The sequence below is a fragment of the Arvicola amphibius genome, chromosome 3, assembly GCF_903992535.2.
Source record: "Arvicola amphibius chromosome 3, mArvAmp1.2, whole genome shotgun sequence".
In the NCBI taxonomy this organism is placed as follows: Eukaryota; Metazoa; Chordata; class Mammalia; order Rodentia; family Cricetidae; genus Arvicola; species Arvicola amphibius.
The window spans coordinates 7,376,424-7,403,021 of record NC_052049.1 but is presented as its reverse complement, the minus strand read 5'-3'; the positions used below and the strand labels follow the sequence as shown (position 1 = coordinate 7,403,021).

Here is a 26,598-nt window from a genome sequence, read left to right as displayed (position 1 = left end):
TCCCCTGCATCCTCCCAAAAGCTGGGCATAATGGTTTGTGCCTGGCGACACAGAAGATCCCTGGGGCTTACTAGTGAGCATAGCTGAGCTGCAGAGACCTAGGTTCAGTGAGATGGCCTGGTCTCAAGCATAAGAAGGTAGAAAGCCATCAAGGAAGAAACTGTATCCGCCTCCAGCGAGCAGGCTTGTGCACAGCTGGGGCAGGGAGAAAGTTTCCTCCTCCTCGCTACTGTTTCTTGTCTGTTCCTTGCTTCTTGGTTGGCTGCTGTCTCTGGATGCAGAAACATCAGACCACTGCAGACTGAGCATGCTTGAACTCTCTCCCCTTCCTGCTTCCAAGGCACCCTGTTGAGCTCTCCTGCTGGAACCAGGAGAAAGTCCCCTCCTCACCAAAAACAAGGCCACAGCCCCGTTCTTCATACACCTCACTCCTGAGTACTGTGGTCCCTCCTTAGGTCTGAATGCTGTGGTCCAGCAGGCTGGGAAACACTTGGATTTGGGGCTCACATAAGTCCCTGGGCCTCCCTCTGTCACAGCACTGACTTGATGGTGGCTGTCTTTCTACTCACAAGCTCCTGGAGCTGCCTCTGTCATATCCTGCTGTGTCAGCCACCTGCTGTCCTGACGTGTTGAGAGTCAGTTCTCCTGGATACCTCACAGTTCTGCAATCTGGATCCTTAGAGCCAAGACCCACCACCAAGATGGCATTGCTGTGTGCAGATACATTCCAGGCCTCGGAGGCTTAAGCACCATTCCTTCCCAGGTCCATCCTGGATAGAGGGGGAAAGAGCCACCCCTCATCCCTGAGAAAGCTGCTGGTGCCTGCAGTCAAGGAGAGCTGTCTCCATGTCCCCAGAGAAGACAGAGGGATGTCACCAGAGCCCTGTACAACATCACCCAGCCTCATTTCAGGGGTTCCCTCCTGGGAGGGTTCCACTGCATGCACAGGTGACTCCTGGTGCTCACGACACCACTGTCTCACTGGGAACTGATGCTTAAGGGGCTGCTGTTATAGAATCACTGACTTGGTTTCTATTCCTGTTTCTCTGGAAATGATGGCTGTTTTTCTCTGATCTAGAGAGAAGAGAAGCCTTGTATCTTTGTTCTCTCTCCCAATCTCTCTTCACTCTGAATTCTCTTAAGTCTTTCTCTCTCTCTCTCTCTCTCTCTCTCTCTCTCTCTCTCTCTCTCTCTCTCTCTCTCTCTCTCTCTCTCTCACACACACACACACACACTCACACACATAGTGGTAGACTAGCATGTTGAGGCCGAGGCTGAACAGTACTCAGAGGCCTGGTGTCCTGCATCCTGGGACGGACTTCACCAGCCATGGCCTTCCTCCTCTGGGTGACAGGGAGTGGACAGAACCTCTCCCACTAATGTGATTGCAGACTACAGGCCAATCTGTATCCTTGGATCTGTGGACCTGAGACGCATTTCCCTTTACCCTCAGGGCACTTAGAGGGGAGCCTTCCCCTAAGGTGTACACATACCCCAGCCTGTGTAGTGCACGCTCTAAGATGTAGACCCTCCTTCGTGAGCCTTATTAGAACTCACTGATAGACTTGAGGGTTTGCTGTTCTCCTGCAGGGAAGAGGAGGCCGAGACAGGAGACCTGTCCACAGAGCAGCGTTGAAGATGTTTTTCATGGGACTCTAATCTGCTTTGCAAAGTATGTCATTTAGCCTACTGAATTTGTAATTACACTGTGTCCTCTCTGGGCCCTGGAGGAGAAGAGGTTTAGAAGGTCATCGTGGATGTTGAACAAGCAATTCTGCCTTGTTCAGAAAGTCTCATAACCAAATAATGGCCACTGAAAACTACCCTCAGGCTCGGCTAGTTAGTTTTCTCCCATCTGCGTATCCTGCAGGGAAGCTGATGCGCCTCCATTTATGGTTGAAGAGTTCAGCCCAGAAAGGCTAAGGATGTGTTCTCAGTCACACTCAAAGAACTGGTGGAGCTAGGATTTGACTCGAGCGTCTAATTGAGGAGAGGGGTGTGCCACTCTCGGGCACACCACCTCTGTTCTGGTGATGAGTGGTGTTTCCCCAAAGACCTGGGCCCGATTATTGAGAAGGGTGTGTGGGGTCTGCCTGTAACTTTCCAATTCAGAAGCATCTTTGCAGGATACGATTGCATTGCTGGACGCTGGTTCCCAGCTTAGGTCGTCTCAGACAGGGACACTGCTGATGTTTCCACTTACCGAGTGTCAGCTCAGGCCCTGGGTGTCACAGGCACTGGGGCAGTGGGTGTGCAAGTGTGTGTGTGCAAATAGCACAGGCTTCTGTGGGGATGGCTTTTTCCTCGGCTGCTATTGTGGAATGACAGTCCACATCCAAACCAGCCGGTCTAGGATCTGAGACCCTGTCCTTCCAGACAGGACAAGCTGGTACACGGGTGGACACCCTGATGTCAGAGACTGGAACTCTCCAAGGCTGTTGCAGAGGAAAGAAATCAGGAGGGAGAAATACAAATATGGGGAAGTTTGAGTCAGGGTCAAAGCGATGACTCACGGCTGAGAAAGCCTGTTGTGACCCTAAGTGGGAAACATAAAACGTGCCTTAAAAGAGAAGGGTGGCACCACCGGGACCACAAGCGAAGACAGACGAGGAATTAAGTTTGTTTTCCCTGGGCCGATCTGTTCCATGTGAGACTGTAGATGGAAAGGAAGGAGGAACATTCTGGCTCTGGCAAGACAGCGAGCACCCACAAAATGGCAGCGTCAGGCAGGAAATAGGCAGGATGGGGAAGGGCAGCAGGCCGCCCTGGAATCCCCAGGTATCTTTGGGGTGGTTCAAACCTTGCCTGTGGGTGCAGATCCGTTCTCTTGAGAGGCCTGGACAGCCCAAAGCAGGGAAGCAAAGAGCCTCTTCTCTTGCAGCCTTCCTCCAACCCCCACCCCATCACAGGTTTGAGCTTGACTCTTTCCTGTTAGGCTTTACAATTTCCTTTTCAGTCAGTGACTACATGCATGACGCTAAATTAGACAACTGAGGGGCATGTCACCTCCAAGAGTCAGGGTTATGCATGGGCCATTTTCGGCCTAAGCAAAGGAGCTGCCTGGGGTTCTGGCCCCTGGCCCCCAGCTTGTCTCCAGGATTCTGACCTGTGACCGCTGGGTGGCACAGGCAGGTCACTAAGCTTTGGTGCCTGTGCCCTTGTCTAGAGCCCAGAATTTTTACCTGTGTCTCTTTCCCTGCTGAGACACTTGTGGTGGAAAGAAAGCAAGATGAACACAAGGATCTGTTTTTCTGTCGTGAAAAGTGTTCAAAGCTCAGTGTGCTTTAGTGACTCCCTATTCGCGATGTTCCTGAAGCCCGTCTAAAGACCAGAGGAGACCGCAAAGCAGAAGTTGGGCTACAGACAGCTTGCCTGTTGAACCTTGCAAAACTCGCTCTGTGGGGAGGCTAGTTTCCAGATAGTTAGAAATTCCTCCACCCCAGAATTAGTGGTGCTGTAGAGTTTTTTAATTTAAAAAGATGGGATTTATTTATTCATTCATTGTGTGTCTGAGTCTTCTGTCTGCCTGTGTGTATGTGTACCATATGTGTGCCTTATGCCTGCCAAGGTCAGAAGAGAGCACTGGCTCTCCTGGAACTAGAGTTCCAGTTCTGTTAACATCTACACCCCCTTCCCAGCCTTGTGCCATAAAGGCTTCACAGAAAATGATTGTGCAACCTTTGTACAGAGCACAAGAAGTGCGCGCTGCGCTCAGCAGGACGTTAGTCACACATCACAGGGCCACTTTCGTGCTGTACGTTTTTTCTTCGCACCCCCCACAATGCACCGTTTGTAGTTGGGCATTGGCTGAGTCCTCTTCCAGACAGACGCCTGCCAAAGAGTGTGACAAGCAGCCCCTGAGATGCAGAGCTGGATAGACAAACCCCTCTTCAGTGTCTAGCATAGAAGGCTTTACCGTTCAGCATTCTCGGGAGAGTAAGATGAAGGCCTGTGGTAAGATGCACAGCCACTGCAGCCCAGAGAGTTGATAGGAGCCCGATTTCCCACTTTTATTCCTTTACCTGAGTGTCTGTCCTGGAGCCGGTGACAGAGTCTCCCTCAGGAAAGGACTGTGGTAATTAGCAGTCTAGCTTGCAGTCCCTTCACTGAAAATGCTCAGCACCTCTTGTGGGGTTTTTGTGTCTTTATTGCTGTACTGATTTGTTCAACCGTGTACATGTGCGTCAGTATACATGAGTACAGGTAACTGTGGGGACCAGAGCCACCAAGTCCTCCGGAGTGTGAGTTACAGTGGTCATGAGCCACCCAATGTGGGTGCTAGGCGCCAAACTCGGGCTTTTGGGAGGAGCAGTACATACCGCTCTTAACCACTGGGCCAGCCCAGGAACTCTTGACTTACCGGTTTATCTGGGTCTTCTTAATGGGCGCAGCTGCCAAGCGCCTCCTGCCCTTGTGGGCTCTGCCTTTCCCCAGGGTCCAAAGGACACACAGGGCACACACTTACCCAGAGCAAGTCATGGTCCTGGTAGGACGGCCGAGAGAGAAAGGACTGCTGTTCTGTAAGTTGAGTGGATCTTACAGAAGGCATCACAGAGAAATGCAAGTCCTGCTGGAAAACCTGGGCTGCCAGCGAACTATGAGTATCAAAGTATAGGGGTGTGTGTGTGTGTGTGTGTAGTTAAGTGTCCAGGGTTTAATTTTTTTTTATTTGAGGGGGGAATGATACAGAGTTTCCTGTGTCAGGGTTAAAGGTCTCCTCACATACTGCCTGAGAGGGACTGATACGCAGCTGCTTTCAAAGGCTTGCTCTTCCTTAGAGGTGACCGTGGTGGCCGGAGGAAACGGTGACACGCTGTGCAGGGCACGTCTCTCTGCATTGCTTCACCACTGACAATGCCATCAATGAGTACAGCTTTGAGGAGTGCTGTCCCTGACCGTGTTGGGGCTTTGGGGCTGCAGTGGCTGGACGCATGATGTGTAAAGAGGATTTCTTGGGACATCAAACTCTGGCCACCCCATGCTGCGACTTGAGTGACTGATACCCAGCCCTGTGGGCTCTTTCCCCACTGGCACGAGTACCAGGCGCTGGGTACTGGGGTGAGAAGGCCATCATGTTAGTGGTTAAAGTGTCTTCATAGTGGCTTCCAGCCTGGGTGTAGTGTGGCCTCCGACAGCCACCCTCCTGCAGAGTGAATATTTCGGGTTGCCATGATAGAGGGGAGATAGGTTTAAAAGACTCGTTCTTGGTACCCGAAGACACCTAGACTTCAATTTAGGTTGTACACTGGCTTTGTGTTTCTGAGTTGTTGCTCTTCTTCATCTTTTTTTTTTCTTTTTTTCTTTTTATATTTTTGGGCATATTTATTTTCTCACTCATTCTTCATGAGACAGGTAATTTCTGTATCTCACTGTCATACTCTTTTTGTCCCTAAAATTTGGTGTGCAATAATTTCTTAAGCCATTGGCTGTCACATTTGCAAGCACTGGCCCCACTGCCCACTAAGCCAGGCCAGTGTTGCCGTGAGGTGGACACCAGGCAATCCTGGGCCAATATGTGTTTCCCTGTTGGAAAAAAATTAACGTTGTTTATCTCTGCGGAATCCGGGCATGATGTATCAAGAGACACACTTGTCAGGCCCAATTTAGGATCATCAGATTAACTATTCCATGTGACAGGTTGACGTGTGCAGAAAGTGGTAAATAGCTCGTGCTGAATTCTGCGGTGGGCTCTTGTGGTTAGGGGCACAGGTGATGAGCTAGGCTGGCCTCCCTCCTGCCTGCTGTGGTCTGCCTTCTTCGTTCCATGGAGTCAGAGAACTGTTTCTCCAGACTCGTTACCCGCATGCTCCGTGATGCTTGTGTTTGAAGTGTGTTTGAATTGCTTGAGAGGGCTGCTGTTGCCTAGTGTTGACCCAACAGCTATTTCCAGCAAGTATCTGTGGGGGAGCAGAGGGCTAGAGAGATGCCGCAGTGGCTACGAGCACTTGCTACTCTTCCAGAGGATGCAGGTTCAATTCCCAGCGCCACACGGTGGTTCACAACCATCTCTAAACTCCAGTTCCGAGGGACCCAACACCGTCTTCTAGTCTCCAAAGTCACCAGGCATGTATGTCATACACAGGCGTATAAGCAGATAAAACCACCATATACGTATAATAAAATAAAGTAAAATAAAAGAATTTTTAAAGAATTTTTGTGGGTGGCTGGGGGTGTAGCTCAGTGGCAGATAGAATGTTTGCCCAACACCATCAAAATTAACAGAAGACATTTGCCAGGGCCTCAGGACATTGCCAGTGGTGGGTCTCAAGGTCAACAGATGTCACTGGGGACTCGTCACTGACCTGCTTCTCCACCTCTGAGCACAGGAGGACTTCTTGCAGGGGAGGCACACTGCCCAGTCTCAGTTCCCCCTTTCCTTTTCAAGCAGGGAAACGCTGAGCAGACCGAGGAGTCCCCGTGCAGTAAGAGTCCCTGTGTTTTTCCCACTACCATCCATAAGAAGGCTCGCCTCTCTCCTTGCCCTAGGCATTTCTGAGTGAGAGGTACCGTCGCCTCCCTGGCTCCAGGACTGTGTCTCTACGCGTACACTGAACAGGCCTACTGCCTGGAGGGACCGCTCTTGGTGTTCAGCAGCCCCTCCACCTAGAGAAGAGGGCAGCGTGGTGGGTGCATAGCTAGGAGTGGGGAGTTAGGTGTGGTGAGCCCCAGCCCTGTGGGACCGTGGAGAGGCATCCCATCCCCCGGAGCCCGAGGTTCTGGGTCAGATATGAAACCAACTAAGAATCTGTCATGTGGAACGATGCAGCATGTTATGGCTTGTGGTCCTGGTCATTCTCAGCGGTGACCATGCACTGATGGCTTATCAGCTGTGACCTGCTCGGTCACTTACCCACAGCTATCATGTTGTTCCGCTGAGAGGGGCTGGGACCGGGACCACTCATGTTCAAAGCACAAAGGTACAGCAGTTGACAAGCAGCCCAGACTAGGTTTCCATCCTGGCTTGCCCTTACCACAGCCTGGGCATTTTCCCCTGGCCAGGCCACAGGCTCCAGTGAGAAGTACCATCTGCCCCCAGCCTCCAGCTAAGCCAGGCAGAGGGCCGAGAATATTCTTTGTACAGCATCATCAGAAGCCAGCTTCTTAGGAAGCTGGTCCTAACAAGCCCTCCAGTAAAGAGCCTCATGGTCAGGGGGTCCTGGGCATCCAGCAAACACCCTCCTCCTACGGCACATCTTAGAAATTCACAGGGCACCATGGCATGGGGTCTGCTTAAGGGGAGGCCCTTGCCTCAGAGAAACCCACTAAACTTCGCCCCACAGCACCGTTCTGCTGCGCAGCACTTTCTGGTCACTGCCGGGAGGTGGGAGAGGGTGTGAGACCTCCAATGGCAGCGTCTGCGTGGTGTCTCGCCTGATCGCTGTGCCCCTGTCTGGGAGTCCGCCACGTCTGGGTCTTACACACCAGGCAAGAGTAAACACGGTATAGACAGGACAGTCTGTGCACCGCTGGAACTGGGCCTCTGTGTGTCTTCTGTAACAGGCAGCTCCTGTCAGTCTTTGTAGGACGTGTGTGTGTGTGTGTGTGTGTGTGTGTGTGTGTGTAGTAAACAAACATTTGCAAGCACTGCACCCCATGGTGTGATACCTCAGCACTGCTCGTGAACCGTCATCTGTTCTGCATCTACTGACCTGCATCTACTGACCGAGTGAGAGAGCATGTGGGGCTCTCTTTCAGACTGCAGTCGGAGCCTGTCTAGAGCAAACGTGATTTATGCACTGGTAGAAGTGTCTAATAAACATACCAATTTGTCTACAGATTCCTATTATGGGATGTTTCTAATTTCCTTCCAAAGTCTTGTTTTCTTGGGGTCTTTAACATTCTCCTGCCATCTTGCTCATCTTGCTCATGTAGTCGGTAGCCCTCTGGCAAACACAAACTTGGAATCAGTGCAGGACCTGAGCTTGTAGTCTGTCGGGAAACTCGTCCCCCTTAGGGACACACACCAGCCTTCTGTGCTGCAGTGTCTGCAGCTGCAGGTTCTGAGAACCCGCTCCGGTGGTCACAGACCCACCCTCACGGCAGCCCTATGGTGCATGTGTGTTAGTCCCGTCTTCCGTGACTGTGACACTGCCAGAGGAAACAAGTTAGAGAGGGAGCTGTGTAGTCTGGCTCCCGGTTCCTACCCATAGTCCTTGGCGCCATTGAGTCGAGGCCCGAGGTGAGACACAGCATCGTGGTGTAAGCGCGTGAGGCAGAGGCCACTTACTCGTGGTAGACAAGAGGCAGAGAGGGAGGCCAGAAACAAGGGCCAGCCCCTTGGGCATGCCCCCAGCAAGCTTCCTCCAGCTGGCCTCTACCTCTCGTAAGTTTCCAAAACCTCTAAAAACAGCACTGTCAATGAGGGACCAAGCCTTCAGCAATGAGCCTGGGGGGGTGGGTGGGGTCATATAGCATAGCAGGGACTGTCCTGCATTTCAGTTTGAAGAGCACCATCGATGGCTAGAAGCCCAGGCTTTGGTGACAAAACCATGTTTGGATCCTGAATCTTCCATTGCTGCTTTTGTAGCTACTTTTTTTTTTAAATGTATTAATTTGTTTGGTGTGTGTGTGTGTGTGTCTTCAAGAGATAAGGACCAGGGGTCCCATCACCCTAATATCAGGGAAACCAAGAATTAGTGTCGTGGGCGACAATACTGAGGTTGCACCTGCAGCAGCTGCACAGACAGAGTCCTGTGACCACAGGCTAGATCCTGTCATCTCTCAGCCTGCTCTTCTCTGTGGAGTGAGGTTGGTGCTGTGTGTCCCTGGCCTGCATACATAGGCGGCTGATGGACCATAGGCAGACAGACAGTCATCAGTGAAAGACCATAATGCCAGGGTGTTCCTCCTTAGTAAGGTCAACACAGAAAAGAGCAAGCCGAGGCTGGCAGTTGGGAGGGTTGTACCCTTCCCTCTGCCTGGCAGGTGGTTTTATTTGAGAATCTAGTGTTGCTCTTTGCAGATCGTGTGTGAGATTGCACATAAGGTTTCTAGGCAGTCCAAGGGAAAGCCTCCTGATAGTTTTACCATCTCGTCTCTGCCAGGTTCATTCCTCTGTCTTAATCGGTGGCATAGAAACACGTAGGCTACAGAGCGCAGAAAGTGCCAGTGTCGGCAGGGTAGGCAGATGAACAGTGCAGAGGGCTTGGGAATCGGCACCGATTTCACAATTCCGAGCTAAAATGTACCTGCTGATGGCAGTGCCACTGAGGTGAGCTCCAGGCCCTGTTCCTCCTCCTCAGCCTGATGCTGTGTTTTTCTGCCGACAGATGAATACGTTTTTAGATGGAGTGTTGCGAAGGTCCTCCCCCCAAGGGTGCTCTTCACACTTACGGAGCATGTGCCCTTTATAACATCTGAGACGCTAGGGTCCAGTGAGGTGACTCTGGTGAGGAAAAAAGCACTTGCCTTGCAAACCTAATGAGCTAAATTCAATCCCCAGAAACACCGCCCCCCCCCCCCAAAAAAAAAATCCTGGATGCAGGGGCGCTGGAACCATAGTGCTCCTTGAGCAAGATGAGCTTTAGAGACAGGAGAATCATCCAGAAGCTCATGAACCAGCCAGCCATGAGTACCCCAGAGCAGCCAAAACAATAGATAGCTTGCTTCAATAAGGTAGAGCGAGAACCAACTCCCGAAAGTCATCCTCTGGCCTCCACCTGCACACCGCAGCTCACACATGCCCCCACAACACCGCACCATAGTAACAAATCGTTTCTGCAGCTCTGGAAGCCCTGCTGTTCCTGGTAGAAGAGACCGGAGCTGCAGTGGAAACTGAGACAGAGTGTTGCGAACCAAGTGCGCCCTTTCCTGCCCTGAGTGTTGGAGGGACATGTTCTGTCCCTTGGCCCAGCAGGAGGCCCTGATGTCTGCAGTGCTTCTCGCTGACGCGTTGAGTGCTGAGGGCCACTCTTCTGAAGACTCTTGACTCTCCTGCACCCATGCCTGTCTGTCAAGATGCCATTGGCACATGTCCCAGGATGCTAGCTGCTGCTGTAGCCAGCAGGGCCTTGTTGTACCCGTCCATTATGAATTATTGAATTGCATGCATATTTATAGCAACTTCCTAGTAGTTTAATAATTTATTCATCCCGTATGGCTCCTTCGGTCTATTGCTTTTAATTGTTCGGGGAGTCTTTTTAGAGCGAACTCCACCAGGTTGCTCTCTCAGAATGACACTTCCAGAATTCTAAAATAGAATCCCACACACTTGTCCCTGGTTGGAAACACCTGCTGCCCAGTAACTAGGACTCCAGACAGGAGTCCAAAGCATGTTCCCGGCCCACACACATCGCTTCTGCTACGAGTCTGTAGGAACAGCCGGCTCTCCTCTTAGCCCTTGGAGATCAGGATACAAACATGCATTACGCTGCCCTTGAATTTTGTGTAAGATGAGACAGATCTAAGGCATCATCTATAAGAAGAAAAGATCCTTCTGTGCCTCAACACCCCAGATTTTCTAGCTGAAGACAAGGCTAGCACTCATACATCTTTGTGTTGAGAACAGGCCTTGGACATAGTGGTCTCGTTCACACTGAGTTGAGTCTCTTGTCGTGAATGACATCACACAGTAAAGACATCAGTTTCTTTACACGACAGATATCTTCTATGCCCGAGTCTGATGTTGGTCACCTGAACTTTCAGAACCATTCCAGATTTTTAGGGACATACGGGGAGAGTCCTGTGAAGAAAGCCAGCCATTGCTGGCCAGTGCCATGAGTTAGCATACAGCATGGAGACAGGCTTGTTTCTTGTTAAGTTTGACTCAGTGTCTTGAAAGTGGCCTTCAGCTGGTACACACTTTGTCCTTCTCTTCCTTTCTGCCCCCACCTGCTGTCCTTATGGATTCAACTCCTGGCCCCAGCCCCATTCTCCAGTCCTCTGGAGAAACGCTCCTTAGCCTGCACTCATGGTAGGCAGAGGAGGAGCAGAAGCTGGGGGGAGAACCCGTTAACGTGGGCTCCAGGGTAGCGCCCTGTTGCCCATGGATCCAGCTCAGCCGGGTCATTAGGTAACAAAACAGAATCCGCGCATCTCCAGCTACGCTTTTCCAAGCTTTTGAGGCTGACAGTGCACAGCTAGGTGCGTACATTGCTAACAAGGAAACAGTTAAGCCACCTCTGGTTCCTTAACTCCCTCTGTGACTGAAATCCTGTGCTAAGCTTAATGTCACTCTCTGATGAGGCTCCCGGCACCTAAGGAGCATCTGTGTGTGCCAGGCAGTGTGCTGGGCACTAGGTGCACAAACTCTCCAAAATCCCTGACCTTCAGAGGGAGCCAGGGTGCAGAAGCCTCTGTCATATCAAGTCTTGGTTAAATGGGAGGCTCTTGTGGAAACACAGCTGCCTTGAATCAGTTCTGCCCTTGGAGAGTCAGGGAAAGCCAGAACGGTAGCAGGTGTGGTAGCTTTTGAAGTTGGTGTTGACTAGCTGGCTCGAACATCAAGGTCAGGGTAGGCAGAGGAAATATGAGCATTTACAGCCTGAGTAAAGATGAGGCCGTTCTGTACATCTGTCTCGACTTGGAATGGCTTGCGATGTTAGTGTGTGTGCCTTTAATAAGGAAAGGGGGCGCTGTCAATCACTACCCTGGACAGACTGTCCCCGAGGCAAGGCCACTCTCCAGAAGACCCCAGGCCTCCTATTTCCCTGAATAAAGTGTCTTCTCCCTCTGCTGGTCAGCAGGGAGACAGCAGCAGTTGGGAGTGATTTCATTTGTTAAATTGATTTAGACTAAAAGGAAGGAAGACAGATACAGTGCCGTCTGCCGTTAGGTCATTTCTGAAACGACAGTGCTCAGGCCCCTCTCTCCCTCCCTCCCTCTCTCCCTCTCTCCCTCCCTCCCTTCCTCCCTCCCTCTCTCCCTCCTTCCCTTCCTCCCTTTCTCCCTCCCTCCCCCTCTCCCTCTCTCCCTCCCTCCCTCTCTCCCTCCCTCCCTCCCTTCCTCCCTCCCTCTCTCCCCCTCTCCTCCCCTCTCTCCCCCTCTCTCTATCTCCCTCTCCTTCTCTCTCCCTCTCTCTCCCTCTCTTTCCCATCAGTTGCTGGGTGAAGCCTCTGATGACAACCGGACGAGGCACCAATGTACAAGTATAGCAGAATATAGTTAGCAATCCTTTCACTGAGTTTTTTTGTTTGTTTCTGTGTTTTGTTTTTTGTTGTTATTGTCGTTGTTTGGGGGGCTGCCAGTTATGTTTGGGTCTATCCAGCCCCATGTGCTAAGGCAGTGCTTCCCCTGCTGCTGCCCGGCATCCCACATAAGCAGGTGTCTTTCTGCATCGCACCACACACAGAAGATGATCTGCGTTTCCCGGGTTACTCTGAGCTCCAGGCAGGATGCTTGGCTCCTTGTTTCACAAGGGAAACTGGGGTTCAAAGACTTTAAGTGGTCATCGTGCTTGGCTCTGGGTTAGATACAGATCTTCTGCCTGCTGGCCTTGGTCTCTTTCAGCGTTTGAGAATGCCTGTCAGTCTGTCTTCTGTCTTCTCACTTTACAACAGTAAAGACAGACTGCATCATCACTGAGGTCAGCTGTCCTAGGGAAGGCACGGGGAAGGAGACACCCCACTGTCCCAAGGAAAGCGTAGGGAAGGAGACACCCCACTGTCCCAGGGAAAGCTGGGGAAGGAGACATCCCATTGTCCCAGGGAAAGCATGGGGAAGGAGATACCTGGAGGAACAGAGTTCCTGGCAGGAGGGAAGAGGAAGACTCTGAGAGCATTATTCTAATCCATGCCCCTCCTCCTCCAACACCTGAAGTCCTTATTTGCCAAGTTCACAGAGATGCTGTGGTTCTCCATGTACCCTAAAAATATCTCCATGGGGTGGGGGACAGACATCTCAGTAGATCCTCTGTCTCGTGGGAATGTAGTACATACTCAGGGTTTTCATGGTTTCCACAGAGACTGGCCACACTGAAACTGGACAATTCTGTTTCTGGAAAATTCTAACGACCTTCCGACCTTCCATCTCGGCTCCTGGCTAACTTCACAGGTTGTTTTGCTGGCCTTCTGATGGATCTAAAGCAGCCTTTTGGGAAACAGTCCTTATCTTTACCCCATCTGTAAACAGGGCCCCAGTGCTTGTCACTGTCTTCTTGCTAGGGCAGAGGAGGGAGATGATATCATGAGGAGGGAGGACAAGCCCTACCCCTCCAGCTACTGATCAAGCAGGAAGCTCTCCAGAGGCCGCACAAGCACTGCCCAGATTGAGTACACAAGCCAACCTTAGGGCCCTGAATGTTGATCGACTCAAAGTGAGCCAAGATCAGAGAACATTATTGTTAGTCTTTGTCAGGGAGGGGGCGGCACCTTTGCCAAGGCACTGAGCACCCTCAGAGACAGACTTGGGGGGTGGGGGTGGGGGTGGGGAAGCTCTGGTTCTCTTCTGCACCACATAAGCAGGTGCCTGCCCCACTGCAGTCCGTGCCTGGCTCTGAACATGAACATGTCAAGGCACCCGGGTGGATGGAAGTCATCCTCTTCACTGGCTGCTTTTAAAAGGGAGCAGAATTGGTGGTGGGTTGGGTTTTCTTCATACTTGGCTCTCTTTTTTGCTACTTCTGGAAGAAGGGCAAGCGGCTGCTATGATCTAAGGAGGGGTCCTAAGCTAGCATCTCCACACAGGTAGCACTGAGTCTGCGCATCTCCAGAGCAGGCTGGCGATGAGCTGTCCTCTCAGAAGCCAGAGGAGAGCGATGCTCGCAGCTCATCAAGGCCCTCTCCACCACGAGTGACGAAGAGGGTTACATCATCCTGTGTGTCCGGCAGTAAAGAAGTCATAGCCCTCCTACTGGGTACATAATCTGCATGCCAGGCTCGGACCCCTGCTGTCCTCTTGGCCATGTTTTGATTCTTGCTAGATGCATAGCTTCATGGCCTCGCGGTTGGCAGAAGGTAGCCCGAGGAGGTGAAATCACCACTTCTCCGCTCTTGTTGCTGGGTTCTGCCTCTGTCACCGCTGACTTGAAGATGGAAGCAGATGTATATGGTGTGTGGGTCCGGGTTTGATCATCCGCCCTAGCTGGTGGGAGCTCCAGTAGCAGGTGTCGCGTCAGGGTTTTCTCCTTTGGGAGCCATAGTCAAGCTTGAGTCTAGAACCACACACTTTGTCCTTTGAACTGTGGATACCCCCCCCCCCAGAAACCCTGTCGTTGTAAAGCACGACCCTCGAACCTGGATTTTATTTCCAGGCGTAACAATTAACAGCCGAGTTTTCAGTACCTGCCTAGTCAGCACCGGCGATTCTGTGGACTTCCTTGTCATTGAAATTCAAAAGAATACCCTAAAAACACCGCTGTTTTCAGAAGCAAAGATGGGGGAGCTCTAAGTGTGCTGCTTACTGAAATCAAGGAGCCTGTAAAGCCTTTAATGTGTGTGTGGTTTTATGCACGGCCTGATGATCACACAGACTGTTCCCAGGCTCTCCGGGTAACAGCACGCAGGTATCTCCTACCTGATTCCAGCATGCTTTCCAGACATCACTAAAGACAGGTCCCACTCCTGACACTTCATGTGCAGGGGCTGCCTTCCACCAACAGAAACTTTCAACCATAGTTCACCTTCCATTCCTTCTCCCACCCCACCCTCGCCTCCTCCCCAGCCCAACCCCTACCCACTCCTCCCAAAGGGTAAGGCCTCCCATGGCACATTAAGTTGAGGTAGGACCAAGCCCCTGTCCGCTACATCAAGGCTAAGCATGGCATTCCGCCATAGGGAATGGCTCCAAAAAACTAGCTCATGCACCAGGGCTAGATCCTGGTCCCACTGCCAGGGGACCCTAAAATAGACGAAGCCACACAACTGTCACCCACTTGCAGAGAGCCTAGTTTGGTCCCATGCGGGATCCACAGCTGCCAATCTAGAGTTCTGAGTTTCCACGAGCTTGGTTCAGCTGTCTCTGTAGATTTCCTGTCATGACCTTGTACCCTCCCCCATCCCCCCCCCAGCCTTGCTCACATAATCCCTCCTCCCTCTCTTTGACCTGGTGCTTGACTGTGGATCTCTACATCTGGTTCCATCAGTTACTGGATGAAGGCTCTATGATGAGAGTTGGGTATTCACCAGTCTGATTACAGGGGAAGGCCAGTTCCAGCACCCTCTCTACTATTGCTAGGAGACTTAGCTGGGGTCATCCTTGTGGATTCTTGGAAATTTCCCTAGCACCAGGTTTCTCCCTCACCCCATAATGGCTCCCTCTATCAAGATATCTCTTTCATTGCTCTCCTACTCTTCCCTCTTCCCCACCCCCAATCATCCTGTTCCCTCACAATCTCATCCCTTATCCCCTTCCCTCTACTGCCCCCCCACCCCAAGTTTACTTGGGAGGTCTCATCTAATTCCCCTCCCCAGGGCGATCCATGCGTCCCTCTTAGTGTCCCCCTGGGAGGAAATCTTAAGTGACGGTTCAGAAGACAAAATTAATTCCACCGTTGCCCCCAAATGTGAGCTTGCAGACAGGTGTGTACTACACACAGCCACAGGGTTATTCATTTAAGCTTCCAGCTGTCGCACAAGTGGACCTCACTCCCATTTTACAGACAGATAATGAAGCCAGGAAGCTGCCCATCTGGCCCCAGAGCCTTTGTCTCCATAACCCACACCCTCCAGCGCCCCTTCACACACTTAGTCTGTGCTCCAGAGCGGTGAAAGCAGAGACAGCAGGGATGGACTTGCATGGCCTGGGGTCTCTCCTCTACTGTGGGACGAAGGGAGTGACTCTTGGGCGCCGAGGTCCTCACCACAGCTAGAGTCTGTGAGGAGAGGTCAGTCATGGAGGACCGGTGATGACTGTCCTCTGTGTCAGGGAAAGAGGCAAGAAAAGGGGGGCAGAGAAAGGGTTCGGTGTTTTGGTCCTAAGAGTCCTAGCCAAGAACAGCTCTCGGGAACTCCCTAGTGATAAGGCGAAGGTCACAGGCCCTCCTGAAGCAGCTGGCGGTTCTCACATTGTGTCCTGAGTGAGTGCACAGTGAGGCGTTAAGTGGAAGCCAAGCTGACCCTCACCCAGCCCTAGGAGTTAAGCTTCTCTTATGTGGAAGGTTCAGCCTTCAAGATCCAGTCAGCCAAGCCTTAGAGAGAAGTGCGTTAGAGCCCCAAGCAGGAGCCCTGGCCCTGGCCCTGGCCACCTCTGGACACTTGGGAGAACGGACTGAGTGAGGTTTTGTCCTGCAGAGGCAGGCCCTGGACTTAGGATATCTGTAGGAAGGAGTAGGCACTTGGGACCAACTCCAGTGAGGAAGCTTCTCGTTGCCAAGCAGCTCTAAGACCAGACTGACCGTGAACATCTGCTAGCCCTCTTGAGAAACACGGCCAGTGGCATGTAACAAAGAGAGGGCTTGGGTCCTTCGCTCTCGGGTTAGCCACACTGGCAGTGCTCAGGTTGAGTTCCACCTCCACCGAGACCCACCTGACAATGATCCCCTTAGAAAATGCTGGGCTTCCTGATGCTCTGAGAGGACCAACGGCGCCACCTGGTGGGGACATCCAGAGCAAGCGGGAAGCAGCCTCCGACGGCACACTTGAAGAATACCATTACAAACCCCGTCTGGGTGCAGTGGGGTGAGACAGGAGCCTCCACGCACCAGCCATACTAATGAGTATTCAGGTGTCCGTGAAATTAATAACCCCAGTAGTAGAAGACCAGGCCAGAAAGGTATTAAAAGGACAGAGAGTGGCAGGAAAGGACTCTTCCGCCTGTTTGTTTGGAGATGCTTTGGGAAACACCCCAGGTGGGAACTCTGGGGGCACACAAGGCCACAGGTCCCAAACAAAGCTGAAATAAACACCCAGGGTTTGCTCCTAAGGTGTCATAACTCTGCGTCCATGCAAAGGGTAGTCAAGAAGCAAAGGGTAGTCAAGAAGTATGCGTTCCACGAGAGCCACCCGGCAACTGGGCCCTTCTTTTAGTTTGTCCTTCTTCCTCTCAGCATGGAGTCCTCGGGTCTGTCACACTCACAGAGCGCAACCGTAACATCCAAGGGTCAGCACCGCTGCCCCACAAAGTCGCCAGCTCAGAGCAGCACAGCTGTGCCCACTCAGGGACTTAGCGCCATTCCAGCCCCTGCCTGAGGCCGCCTAGCCCTGCCTGAAGCTGAGCCCCGCCCTGGCAATATGCTCCCCTTGCTGGTGGGAAGTGGCCGTCGGTTTCAGTGAAGGTGGGGGCATGATTCCACAGCCCCTCCGAGGGACTGTGATGTCCTCGCCACTCAGCGTGAGCCCTGTTGGTCCAGTAGCAATAAGACATGCCCTGGAAGTGCCCAGTGGTGCTACTGGCTGACTTTAGTGTCTTCTTTTACCTGGATGTCAGGCCTGTGAGGGGCTTCCTGGTGCCGGGTCAGCCTGGCAATCCCTGGAAGCGTGTTTCAGGTGAAGGAGGACTCTGCCACAGGTTTGGTCTCAGGAAAGGCACCCGCTCGTGCCACTGCTAAACCTTTCTAGAAACAGACGTCAAGACTCTGGCACCCTGCCCCTGCCTTGCCAGGCGACATTCTAGAGGGAAATCCTTTTCTGAACACTCATGTACCTTCCCACCAGGACAGCCCTCCCGGTCCCTCGGGAAACTTTCTGGATGTGGCTACATGCAGCTGACCTGTCGTATCCCAGCATGGGTCCCTTTAGGCAGTTTCCTGCTCAGGTGGCAGAGCTGGTAGCTCATTGTTGAGGCCAAAGCCAGGGCCCAGCTATAGCTTTTCACTGCCCTTGGGCACCAAGTCCCTTTCTTTCAAGTCTTGACTTGGGTAAACTAGGAGCTGAAGCAGCAGCTGTGAGGATCAGGTCAGACCCAGACCAAGCAGAGTGAGGCTGAGGCTGTCTGTCCTTCACGTGCAGTGCGGGGTTGGGGTTGGTGATGGCGTCTTTTCTGATTGGAGACCTTTCCCCGCTTACTGTGCTTAAGCAGGGTGGGACTCCATATGTCTGGAGGAGCTGAGGATAAAACACCCAAGCTGTTTAGAAATGCATGCCCGGGAAGCAGGTGGGGACTCGTCCCCGTCACCGTCGTCATCATCTTAGCAGCTGACTTAGGGAGTGCGTGCTGTCTGCTAGGCCCTATGAGTGTGTTGCACACCCACACAAGCACCTGAGGAAGTAGGGTGTGGTGCCATCCTTGTTACACACAACTAAGCCACACCACGGTCTGCCAGCTAGCTCAGCAGCAGAGCTGGGATCCCAGCAGACCATCGGAGAACCTGGCCCTACCCTCTGGTGACTGGAAGCCACCTTCCCTCTGGCCCTTCCCCTCGGGCCTGTCCTCCGTACTGTGATTCAGTGCAGTTTGGAGCCTTTCTTTGCTCCACTGTGCTCTTGAAGGTCATAAATTGAGCTGTTTGAGACACTGGGGCAAGTTACCAGGCAGGAGGGTGGCCTGAGAGCCCCTGAGCTCAGCACCAGGACTCAGAACAAGTCTGCAGCTCTTGGGCCTGCCGTTTCCTCCGTCAGACTAAAGTGATACTTGCCGGGAAGACTCGATGAGCTAGTAACCTACACATCAGCTCCCTGTGGGTTGCTTAAATGTTGTAGGCATAATTGGCAGTTTTTAAAAGAAAAAAAATTACGTCAAAAAGCAAATATTTAAATAGATTTGAATGAGGTCCATCAAATAAGGGCTTCTTTGATTGCATTTACTGCTTCCCTTAAAAAGCTGTATCTTAAAGTCACATACAGAAGAAAATACCCCAAGTGTGAGGCTCTTCAGACTAAAGGTGCCTGTGATGGTGGCCATGGGCCCTGGACAACCTGGGGACTGAGTGTGGCTTCCAGGACTAACCTGCTATCCCGAGCACTTAAGAGGAGGAGAGAATAGGCAGAGTCAGTGAGAAGCCATGTGGCTGCCACTGGAGACAGACACCTCCACTGGAGCCTGCTGAAACTTTGCCAGTAGCCCACGACCTCATGGGATGCACAGATTAATGGAGATGGGTTAGTTTAGGATGTAAGAGCTAGCCAATAAGAAGCTGGAGCTAATAGGCCAAGCAGTCATTTAATTAATATAGCTTCTGTGTGATTATTTGGGTCTGAGCGGCTGGGAAACGAACAAGCAGCCTCTGACAACAGACCCTGTTGAGAGTTCAATGTGGATTTTGATGGGAAAATGGCACTGACCTGTGTGTGGGACACCTGGTGTCACCATCCTGGTGACAAAGAAGCTGCCTCCCTCAGTGGCTAGGAAATACTCCTGCCTCTAATAGGAACTAACTCCTTCTGGCCCACAGTTCCTCAAAATCTTTGTTCAGTTTTCTGTTTGTATGTCTGTCTGTTTTTTTGAGACAGGGTTTCTCTGTGTAACACCTGGTTGTCCTGGAACTCACTTTGTAGACCAGGCCAGCCTCGAACTCTGAGATCCGCCTGTCTCTGCTTCCCAAGTGCTGGGATTACAGGTGTGCACCACTGCTTCCTGCCTAGTTCCTTGAAATCTTACTAAGTGATTTTAAAGATTGGAGAGGCTTGGGGCTGGAGAGATGGCTCAGAGGTTAAGAGCATTGCCTGCTCTTCCAAAGGTCCTGAGTTCAATTCCCAGCAACCACATGGTGGCTCACAACCATCTGTAATGGGGTCTGGTGCCCTCTTCTGGCCTGCAGGCATACACACAGACAGAATATTGTATACATAATAAATAAAAATTGAGGCCAAGGGAGGGCAGGGGTGGCTGCCGTTTCTTGAGAGAAAACAATGGCGAGTCTTCCAAACAGCACCGGCCAGAAAGATTTCCATCAGAGAAATGGAGCCTGCAAAGTAGGTGCTTGTGGCTGTAGACCCTCGGGCACGTAGGGGTGCAGTATCTGGAGCCCTGGAGCGCTCAGTCCAGCTCCTTACCACAGAGCTCCACCATCATGCACTTTGGTTTGAGCTACCCACTCTTCAAGGGTTGTCCTTGAGCTCCCCGTGGGTCCTCAGCTTATGACCGTCGTGTCCCCAAGCCTCCCTGTGATAGATGGGATAGAGAGGTCATTCTTACCCCTGCAGTCTCCTTCCAGCCCTCAAGCCCTTGCAACCATTTAAGGTTATGAGGGGGAGACTCAGGGAGTGGTAGCATGTTAAAGTGGGGCCCGGGAAAAGGCTTGTCTCCAACCTGCCCTGGAGCCACATCTGTTTCCTCCTATCCTGATTCTCACACCTCCTGTCACTCAGTGCAAAGCTCCACCCACTTGTCCTGCTTGACTCAGCAAATACCCGCAGGCCGTGACTAGAGTGGAGATAGAGGAGGCAGGTAGAGGGATAGTACCCAAAAGGCAGCCTTGCGGTATGATCAACTGTTCTTGATGCCCGGGAGCAGGTGCTGATGGGAGGTCCCTGGTACCTGATTTCCAGACAACTTGGACAGCAGCTATGACACAGTAATTCAGGGTTCCAAGCCATTTTAACACAGTGAATCTTGGGGCTAGAGTGGTAAGTTCCTTGGTGTGTAAGAAGGGGTTAGACTCATCCTTTCCAGTCTCTGATTACTTCCTCACCGTGGTACCAGGACAGCAGCCCTCCCCAAAGACTCCTCAGAGCTGGCTGCACATCGGACAGATGGGCCTGGTGCCTTTGCAGCTGCAGCTCCCAGGGTGGTCCCTGCCAGAAGTAGCCAGCATGTTCTGAGACTGCGCAGCCACAGCCCCTTTGCTACATGAGGAGGTTTGGAATTAGCAAGCTGACTCCTCTCTGCAGTTAAATTGGCATGCAGTAGAGAAAGCTCTGACCCAGTTAGCCCCACCACAAGCAGTCAGCGAAACCAAGAGACACCGGGATGTTTGAGCTGTTCAGTAAGGTGAAGTTTCTTCAACTCCTGGAGCAACAGAAACTACTTGAGGAATTTCAAGTGGTTTTGCTATAGTCGCTAGGATGTAAGCATTCGTGCACTTTCTAAATAGTAGGACCTTTGCCTACACACACACACACACACACACACACACACACACACACAGCCTAGCTGTAGCTTCCTTCAGAGGAGCCCTGCGGTATAACCCAGATACAGAACTATGGGAGGTGGGCTAGAAGCTCACAAGATACTTCAACCATTGCCTAGCAAGCCTGGCACTGAGCACAACAGCGTCCCAAGGATCTCCCTTTGGTCCCATGTTCTGCCCCAGTCTTTCTGGGCTGTGACTTTGTCCCTAGTCTGCCTCTGAATGCTTCCACATACCATCAGAACAAAATGCAGCTCCTGCTTCAAATGTAGTAAGAGCGTTTATTCCAAAAAAGTGACTGCATTCCCTAGAAGTTAATATGGTCCAGGAACGCGAGTTCAGATCGCTTCCAATGAATTGTTCAACCACAGAAGCAATTACACAAACCAAAGAAAGTCCTAAATCAGTGCATTTGAGTAGGAGAGAGGTCTGATGCCAAAGCCCCTGCCGTACAGGCGTGATGGCCGAGTCCCAGAACCCAGCTCAGAAGGTGTGGGGGAGTGCACTGTGATCCCGTGCTGGGGACATGGGTACAGGCAGTTCCCTGGACTCACTGACCAGCCGGCCAGACCTGTCCTGCACACGCTAAGCCAGCGAGAGGTCCTATGTCAAACAAACATAATAGGGTGGATGGTGCTTGAGGAATAACCCAAGGCTGGCCTCTGGCCTCTATACACACAAGTACACAGAGACATCAATGTACCTACCAGGTTCATCAGTAGGGAGGGGGTCGTCGCAAAACGGCGTTCACGCTGTAGGTTTCAGACTGTTCGGGGCTGGTGGCAGCTAGTGGCCTAGTCATGCTTAGTTAACACCTTCCAAAGTGTTTGTGTAGTAGTCAAAAGAGCAGAGGTAGACAATGAAGGGCTTTTAAAATAACCAGAGCGCCCAAACTCATTTAGATCAATCTCAAACCCAGGTGTGGCTCTGTCGGGGACGTTAGTTCATGGTGCCCCGCTCCCTGCTTCCGACTCGTCGTGGTTATGAACTGTGCTCCATGCATCTCTCCCAGAAATCAGTGCCCATAACAGGATTTTATATGTACACATATGCCTGCCATATCTCAGGTTCTGACACAGTGTGATTACTTTTGTAAGGGGAAAAAAAATGAAGAAAAGAATACGACCAGATCCACAGGAATTGGGAAGGAGAGCCGCCGCAGTAGCTGCGTGAGGCTGCAGCAATTGAACGTGTTTGGGCTCATCTCTTTTCCCTCAGGGAACACGTATTCCTTCGATGCTACATTCTGCCCCTCAGTACTGTAGACAGTTTCAGGGAGCTTAATATGAATTAAGGTGTTAAGAATTGACACTAACACAAAGAAAACGTATACAATTAATATGTCCTATTAAAGTTTTTTAAAAACACAAAATGCTGGGGGCACTACAGAGAGGCGGAACCTGGGGGCTCCCTGGCCGTCCAGCCTACACTTGCCAGGTTCAGGCTAGAGAGGCCTTGTCTGAAGAACTGCGTTCTGCTCCTGAGGTTGACCTCTGACCTTCACACACACACACACAACACTTATGTTTCAAGTTGTGAGGCAGGAGAGATTGTTCAACACCTATTAACACTGGCTGCTCTTCCAGAGGGCCTGGGTTCCATTTCCACCACCCATAGGGCAATTCACAGGCACCTCCAGCTCTGAGGGATCTGACGCCCTCTTCTGGCCTCTCTGGGCACCAAGCACACAAGCGCTACACAGAAGCATGCAGGAAAATACCCATAAACATAATTTTGGTTTTTCGTTTTCAGTGGTTTTTGCCTTTATAATTCTTGGGGGGTTGGGGGAGGCACCAAGGCCAGGAGTTTGCTTTGACTCTGAGTCTCCCAACTTAGAAACTTCCAGAAGCCATGAACTCTGGGAACCCTATAATACCCCGTGTGAAGCTATTTCTGCTCCGCTTCAGGGAAGCCTGTTTTCCAGTCTCATAGACTCACAGTCTCACTCATTCTAGCAACAAAAGAATCGGTGCTTTTATGTAATTCAGCTGTTATTTGCTGCAATCCATTTCCACTCTCTTCCTGGACTAACCTCAGAAGTGGCCCCACAGCACCCTGAGCCCCACGTCCCCCTGAGCCCTGCCGCTCTGAGCCCCTTATCTCCTGAGTCCCATGGCCCCGAAGCCTTGCAGCCCCCCAACCCCCTTCCCAGCCTGGTTGTTGACAAAGCAACAGAGGAAAGAGGTCGGCTTCCCCGTTCCTCTTTTCCCTCCTCGGTGGCAGAAGCCGCCACTGCTCATTCTGGACTCTCCACAGCTGCTTTGCTCTTTTTTCCCTTGTGTGAATCATTCATTAAATCCTCATTTTTTCCCCCATCTGTTTTCCAGCCTGCCCAAACCAACAGTGTACATCTCCGGTGTTATTGCCCGGGTAAGTGTGACCTCTGCACACAGACATCAGAGCGGCGCGGTCCTGCACCTGATCCGCTCCTGGAAGAGTGTGGGCGCATGAACTCTCATGCAATCTCTTCTTGCCTGCGCCTTTAATAAGCACTAGTGCTTCAGTGACGCCCACAGCTGAGCACCTGCCTCCGTGCAGCCGAATCACCTGTCACCGCAGGCTAGGGCTCTGGGCCTTAAGTAGCCTGGCCTGCACACGTTTTCCCAGCGTCAGTACAGCGGATGACAAAGGAGGCTTACATGAAATACCAGTTCAGCATGCCCATGTGTGTCCTGCCTGACTGCTTTTGTTTGCTTGCCCTCAGACTACACTCATGTTTTCTGCCACACCATGTACCTTTGAGGAAGCCACCATTGCTGGGGACAACTTTGCCAACAGAACTGTCACAGCCATCTAAGACATAGGGCCAGCCAGCCCACGGCAGGTCGACTGTGGACATGGGGCCAGATTCATCCTTGATTACACGGTTCTGTCTACCCTTGCCCAGATCAAACCCCGCTGTTGGCATAAGAAGCAGAACATAGCCCACCCTTTTCTCCGGGTCCCGGCAGGCTTCTCCCACCCGTTCTTCCTCAGGCCTGCCCACAGCCCTGCTGCCAGATCCTAGTTTGAGACTCTGCATTTGGCCCGTCCAGTTCAGATGACAGAAACAGACCTGGAAGGGACAAAAGCTGGATCTTCTCCAGGCAAACCTGCAGGCACCATCACTGTTCCATGGGGACTCGAGCCTCCGCTCCGTGGTTCTGTTAGCCGCAGAGGTAGCCTGATAGCCACTCATCCCCAGCCCTGCAGCAAAGGGTTTGGAGAACGGTCTCTCTACCCCTTTCACTTCCTGTTAACCAGCTTGTGTGTTGTCTCCTCGCAGGGTGACAAAGACTTTCCCCCGGCGGCTGCACAAGTGGCCCACCAGAAGCCGCATGCCTCTATGGACAAGCATGTTTCTCCAAGAACACAGCATATCCAACAACCTCGCAAGTGACCTGCGCCCAGGCCCCAGTGCCCTCTGCAGCCGCAGCACCCAGGCCTGCCCCCTACGATGCTCCCCTGACCAAAGGAACTTGTGCTTTCCGGGCAGTTTACTAAGTTCAGAAGCCTAAGACAAAGCAAAGTGAACCGCCACGGTCTCAGATCTCCATATTTAAAACTAGAGAGGCTCCAACTGCAAAAGTTTTCCTAGAGTCCGAGTTATGTGTCACTGAAGGGTCACCGTACCATGACCCCTCCCTCCCCCCAGAAGTGCCACTGGCAGAACATGGCGAGTCCTGAGGAAGTCCTTCCTACTGGCAATCACTTAAAGTACTTACTCTTGGGTCCTAAAAGGAAGAAGCCACCTTGGAGAGATTTGATAAGGTTAGAAAAGCAAAACACTATGATAAGGATTTTATAAATTGTGATTTCCTGCCCTACCATACCCTGTACTGGCCCCGGTCCATGGTTGCAGAAAAGTTAAAGGGCTCCTTTAGCCGTACATAGAACCTTCTAGAGTGCTGCTCACAGAGTACTCCTGGCTGTCCCGATGCTCTGTGACCTGCAGCATCTGCACCACCAGCCATTCTGGAACTATTCACCAGGCCTGTGCTATTTCACTGAAGGAGGGGCCGGCTCCTTGAATCTTATGATCAACTTGGTATCCCGGGAGTGGGCCTAACAGGGAGCAGGACATACATACACCTCGAGACCCTGTTTGGTCAGTCTCTTCGTTCTTAATTACTGAAGGCCTCTTCAGTACCAAGAACCAAGGCTCATACTAGAGACCCAGGCTTGGGTGCAGCACTGCCATGGAACCCACAGCCTTGCTCTGTCCTATGGGACCAAATATAGGAAAGACCTTAGAGCAGGTAACACCAGGTCCCCTGTGCAGACCTTCTTCCCTTCTGGTACCTAACTCCTGAAACGTCCATAGTCCCTTTTAGTTCAACAACCTGAGGGGCCGCCCATGTTCCGTGTACTCTGAGCTATCCCTGGTGTGCCTCTGTGGGCTCTAGGTCGCTGAATGTGACATGTTTCTCTAAATAAATTTAATAATCTTAATGACATTGAGAATATGTTGATTATAATAAAGCTCCTGCATTCTGCCTCTGTCTCCCTTTTATGTCTCAGATTCCCTTTTCAGCTCCCCAGGGCTGCCGGCTCTTTCAGTGGAAGTACAGACAGGCACACGTGATGGATATCATCAACGCCAATTTCCCACACAGAGCTGAACTGTTGGGCACTGGGCAAGTTGAGCATAGTCGCCTCTGTAACTGTCAGAAACGGAAAGGCTTAATTCAGTTGATTGACGTGTCCTGCATGGGTCCAGCAGCTGGCCCTGTGCCGGGTAGGTCCTTCCAGGCATTAAAAGAATTAGTAGTAGTAAGCCCAGGGGTGATACTGAACAGCTCCTGATATGCACAACACTTACCTATTTCAGGTCTTCAGACTAGAAAGTCCTCTTATTGCTAAGGCTGGAGCCCCGGCATCAGGCCGCTTGAACCCAGTTACCGAGCTTCGGGCAAGGGGCTGGAAGTTAAAATACACAGACACACACAGACCGAGAGACGGCGACACGAGTCATCCTTGAATCCCCAAGAATGCCCCCTTTATTGTGTTCAGGGGCAGCTTATATAGAGATAGCCACGCCCAAGCCAAACCCACCAGAAACCACTCTCCTGCCATCAGGAACTCCTGAAGGTCTCGTGCTCAGAGCAGCTGTAAGCACTCAGATCAGGGGAAAACAAGTTAACAAGAAATTCAGGATCTGGAGTCTCACTGCTCCCAACATCTCCCCCCCTAAATTTTTTATAAAACAGAAGACCCTCCTGACCACACAGCCTTTTGGTCACTTTGATTGAACCTATACTCAGGAAAGAGTGACAGCATCTCCTCAGGAGAATACTGGCTTTTAGGGAACACAAGAGAGCAACTTAAGCCTGTAAGACAGGTAGACTCAAGTATCCCAGAGACTGTTGGTTCCTCATACTATTTCCCACACACCCTCTTCCCCTCAAGTGAACAGAGGTGTGTGACCATATCAGACTAGGGACTTTTAGGAGTGGCTTTGCCATGGCCCCAGGAGCAGTCAGAAACCACTGCTCCTTCAGCAGTCCCCTAAATAACACACCCCAGCTGCCATACCCCCGTGGCGCATTCATTCTTGTCAGCTGAGTGCATGGAAGACACCTTCTCGCTCGTGCACCTCTTTGGCTTCCCTAGCAGCCCAGCTGATCCTGCTTCTGCTAAGTGACCATATGCTGCATTCTCATGGGTTGTCTGATCTTACACAGGATTTAAAGATGAATGCCCATGGCAACAGACGTTCAGATTGCCAGCAGCAGGGT

At 51.7% G+C, this 26,598-nt stretch overlaps 1 protein-coding gene across 1 annotated transcript in view; it reads left to right on the top strand.

Annotated features, from left to right (window-relative positions):
- Nucleotides 1-25,356, top strand: part of LOC119809184 (death associated protein) — a 46,016-nt gene extending 20,660 nt beyond the window's left edge. The window contains exons 3-4 of the mRNA XM_038322056.1: nt 23,209-23,251; nt 24,147-25,356. Coding sequence (XP_038177984.1) covers nt 23,209-23,251; nt 24,147-24,260 — 157 coding nt within the window. The 3' untranslated portion in view covers nt 24,261-25,356. The remainder of the gene's footprint in view (nt 1-23,208; nt 23,252-24,146) is intronic.
- The last annotated feature ends 1,242 nt before the right edge of the window (nt 25,357-26,598 follow it).